The sequence below is a fragment of the Triticum urartu genome, chromosome 6 (assembly GCF_003073215.2).
Source record: "Triticum urartu cultivar G1812 chromosome 6, Tu2.1, whole genome shotgun sequence".
Classification (NCBI taxonomy): Eukaryota; Viridiplantae; Streptophyta; class Magnoliopsida; order Poales; family Poaceae; genus Triticum; species Triticum urartu.
This window is the reverse complement of record NC_053027.1, coordinates 411,804,706-411,809,172: the sequence shown is the minus strand read 5'-3', so window position 1 is coordinate 411,809,172 and position 4,467 is coordinate 411,804,706. Positions and strand designations below refer to the sequence as shown.

Genomic DNA, 4,467 nt, shown 5'->3' with positions numbered 1-4,467 from the left:
AATATATACGAGCATGAGTAGCGTATTACCTTGTCTATCAATGGCCTGAACCTAGGTAAACTATACCCCTTGTTGCCATCCAATCCATTAGTCTCGTCGGATGCCTTATCGAGGGATATGTCGAAAAACACTCCGACAAAAAATTTAAACAATTATCATCGCTAACACGGTCTCACAACCATTTCAACAAGATTTCCTCTCTGAACCACTTCCCTTAGTTTGGACACGTCAGCGACACGAGGTTCACCTCGTCAAATGCATGAATTCAAGACATTTTTGAAGTTTATTTGGACTAGCACCTGAAGAAGGATTTCGCTACCAATCAAACGTCGGATTTTTGAGCATGTCAAATTGAATATCCATGATAACAAATTAGTATGTTGTTGCGAGGATTTGCCGTGTTTGCTAAAGGAAATTGTCATCCTCAGGATATCATAATTTGTCATGATAAACGTTTGATTTGATGCTTAGACATTCCCGGAAGAAAAATATCTCTATCAATCTAGCAATACTAGCAAATTCGAATTGAAGAAACATTCGCATCTACTGCTGAAAACCTGGGGAAAACTGAGGAAGTCGTCCCTTTTCGTGTACCCTTCCTCTTCGCCATCTATGTCGCGGCCGCTCCCCCCGATGCTCTCCGTGCCGGAGAAGAAGACGGCCGCCGCCGAGCTCTTTCGCGACCGCCACTTCTTCAACTCCCCCGTCTTCACCGATCTCCGCGACGCCCGCGCCTCCGTCTCTGCCCCGAACCCCCAAACCCAGCCCCCCTCCTCCAGCCGCGCCCTCCTCCTCCGCTACCACCGGCTCCTCTCCTCTGCGCGGGACGACCCCTGCGCCTTCGACGACAACCTAGCCTTCACCTGGCACGATGCCTTCAGGCCCAACCTCAAGAACACCTCCGCGTCCCTCCGGTTCGAGAAGGCCGCCGTCGTGTTCAACGTCGGCGCGGCCTCCTCGAGGATCGCTGCGGCCGTGGACCGGGCGGCGGAGGGAGGGGTCAAGGAGGCTTGCGGGGAGTTCCAGCGCGCGGCGGGGGCGTTCCGTGCGGTGGGGCAGATGATGGAGGGGGAGGAGGGGACGGTGGATATGAGCCCGGAGGCCGCGGCGATGCTGGAGCGGCTCATGCTCGCGCAGGCGCAGGAGTGCTGCTTCGAGCGCGCACTCGCGGCCGGAACGTCGCCGGCGGCGTGCTCCAAGGTGGCCAGGCAGGTGAGATTGGCTGCCCTTGCTTGCCGTGTGCTTCTTTCCTAGTGGCATTGCATCCATACGATCTGTGATTGTTCTAGGTTCCACTTAGCTTCCCCTCGGTTTTAGTTCAATTGCCTGCCCTTGCCTGCCGTGTGCTTCTTTCCTAGTGGCATTGCATCCATACAATCTGTGATTGTTCTAGGTTCGCCTTAGCTTGCCCTCCAATTTCTGAGTATCATAAACTACAATGTCTTTACCTTACAACAGAAAGCAAAAAAAGCGACCGATAAGCTAAGATATCCAAGAGCGCACATGATAAATTCCATGATCTTTGGGCATCCACCAGCCGGATCCTCAAAACATCACAGGATAAGCAGTCAAGATGGTGGCTTCAGACTTACTGATATACAGTATTATTTTGTAAGGTCTTTGTGAATAATCAATAAAATGGCTGCATGCATCTCCCAGATGCAGAGGCCGGGGGTCATCCTCCTTTCAAAAATAAAATAAAATCACAGGATAAGCACCCAGAAATCTCAGGCATCAGTTCAGAGTTCAGACGCTACTCAATCACCCCAGCTGGAACCAACAGGAAACATAACTAGACTACTAACACCTGAGAACCAAAAGTCCTGACGAGAATCAGATCACATCTCAAAAGTCAAAAGGGGCAACTACTCCTTCACTTCTAGATCCTGTTCAGTCCAATCCTCCATCCATGAACCGCATGAAACACCTCATTTGCTAGTAGTTCGAACATTCCTACCCCCGACTTTAGCATTTCTTGATCTCCCTGTTTTTCTGCAGAATAATCCAATCATTAAGAAATCTCGCAATCATATTAACAAGAACGCAAGGATCAGTGATTTTAAGATTGTCAAACATCACACTATTTCTCAATTTCCAAACTGTCCAGAAAATATCAAACACCCCTGCCATCATCAGTCATTTTTCATTAGAAGGTGCAAAGTAGAGGTTGTGAGGCTAATCCAAGGTTTACGCCAATTGCAGTATCCAACTCTCCCTAGCCATACTTTATCTCCCACGTCCCACACACGCAAGGTTTCGATTCTATTTAATGCTTGCACTAACTTTGATTATGGTAGGAACCGGATCCCTACCAGGACGTAGTCTCAGGTTGTAGGGGTGGAAGGAGGGATGGCGTGGAGGAAGGCGTGGTCGCCGGTGCTGGGGCGCCGTCGTTGCGTGCGCGCGCGCGCGGCAGGGGCGGCGGCTAGGGTTAGGTCTCCCGGCTCCCTAAGGAAGCCGATCAAATATGATTGCTTCTTGCTTAACTTCAAACGAGTCCTTACATGAGTTTATATAATCTCCAAATATGATGACTGGGCTAAGCCCCTAATAACGATAAGATAACTGGGCCAGGCCCGTAACTGCCTGGGCTGTAGTATATGCCGGCCATTACAGATTATTATAATTTTCTCTATCACCTTACGAATTTGGTGTATTCTATTTTTTATCCTTGCTTTATCATCGCCGTGCTGATATAGTTTTATATTTCAGATTAATTTGGTGTACTATGCTTTGAGATCATTTTTTGTCGAATACAAATTAATTTTCAAGAATATGCATCTTCAGGTAGAGGATACTAGGAAAACATAAAATTAGTCGGAAGAAAGTTGAGAAAGAGCTTCATAGGGACCCCAAAACCAGAACAACCGTCATGAAATGTTAGCTTGCATGTCTCAGGTCATATCTTGCCTTATCATCTCATCCTCCATCTTAGCTATTAAATCTAAATATGCAAAAAAATAATTTGTTCAAACCAATCAATCTGGTTATAATTTCTAGTACGCCCTCCGTTCCATAATTCTTGTCGTGGTTTTAGTTCTTGGTGAAGAGCCATGTATTTTTTGTGCAATCTAGAGGTGGTTTTTCAATTGAAGTTAGGATCATATTGGATCTAAATTCTGCCAGTTTATAACTGTTGCTGGTTGCAACTGGTCCAACATACCCGTGCTGCTCATGTCTGGTTTGCTAGGATACTCCAACATGTTCTACCATTATGGCTTGATGAGGATCACATGTTATAGGTATGTGGGGGGAGGGCGAGGTTGGTAACCTGTTAGCAAACTGGTTGTTGCAAACTGAATTGTGAGTTCCAAAGCAGGCTTAAGCACCTCCTTGTCTACTTTTTCTGGGGTCTGGTCCAGTTTTTCGTTTTGCTATTCATATGGATGTATCTTTGAGAGAGTTCCATAACAGGCTGCCCTGCACAAGCAATCTTTTGCTCTCTTATTTTAGATTACCTACCCGAGTGCAAGATTGGTGTAATTATATGCCTGTAATTTTGGCATGATGTCCGGTCAGCATTCCATGAGAAAAGTACTGGAGTATGTTTCTTGTTGGATTAGCAAAACACCAACTGAATCAGAATCTTTGCCATACGCTATTAAAGTACGAGGGTCAGTAGGTTCGTGGGCTGAAGTGGCAAAGATAATAGAACATATATTTTGCATATCTGAGCATTTTAAACACTATAATTCTGTTCAAATGCATAGAAAAAATTTGACATCAGAAAAACATTTGCCTTTGGCCTTATGCAGGCTGCCTTGTACTACGAAGAAGCGTATGCTGCACTGGTTATCCCTCCATTGCAGAACCACTTTGAAAGATCATGGTTGTCTCACGTCCAGTTGAAGGCTGCTCAATTCAATGCAGAAGCTTGCTATCGGTATGCTATTGAATTGCATGACAAGATGGAAATTGGCGAGGAGATAGCTCGACTGCAGTTTGGGATTAATGCAGTTGTTGATGCCAAGAGAACTGCCAGGGGAGCTCCCGCTTCCCTTTATGATTCTGTTTCCAGGCTAGAACAAGATATGAACCAGAACTTGGAGAAGGCAGTGAATGAGAACAACCGCATCTATCTTATGAGAATTCCAGCAGCCAAGTTGTTGTCTCCCTTGCCATCAGCTTCACTTGTCCGGTCTGCTTCCAAGAGTGAGGTCTTGGATGCAAAAGCAGAAACTGGCCTTTAGTCCTCATAACTGAATGCCTTGACATTGTGAAATGAAGCAATGGCACACATCCTGTGCCGCTGTTGCATGCTAAAGAGTGTCTGCTGCAGCAGAGATTATCGGAAAGTCTCGTATAGTCGTCGTGTATCTAGGGTGTAGCTACAATGTGTGTTGGCATGTCAAGCTAGGACCGTTCTAGTTGAACCTTGAGAAATGCTTGGTAGGCTGTTGCTGCTGGAATCACTCAGGCTTCTGTGATACTCCTTTTGTGCCGTAATGAAAAGTTCATCTGCTGTCA

At 46.3% G+C, this 4,467-nt stretch overlaps 1 protein-coding gene across 1 annotated transcript; it reads left to right on the top strand.

The window, feature by feature from the left end:
• Window positions 1-552: 552 nt before the first annotated feature.
• LOC125513842 (vacuolar-sorting protein BRO1-like) lies at window positions 553-4,467 on the top strand. Its single transcript, XM_048679050.1, has 2 exons — window positions 553-1,212; window positions 3,756-4,467. The coding sequence occupies exons 1-2, from the start codon at window positions 613-615 to the stop codon at window positions 4,188-4,190; spliced, it is 1,035 nt and encodes a 344-aa protein (XP_048535007.1). The 5' UTR covers window positions 553-612; the 3' UTR covers window positions 4,191-4,467.

What these genes read in the sequence shown, in the direction of transcription:
- LOC125513842 (XM_048679050.1), top strand. Translation starts at nt 613, where the DNA reads ATGTCGCGGCCGCTCCCCCCGATGCTCTCCGTGCCGGAGAAGAAGACG. An exon ending in GCTCCAAGGTGGCCAGGCAG is followed by an intron (nt 1,213 to 3,755) that starts GTGAGATTGGCT and finishes GGCCTTATGCAG; the next exon opens with GCTGCCTTGTACTACGAAGA.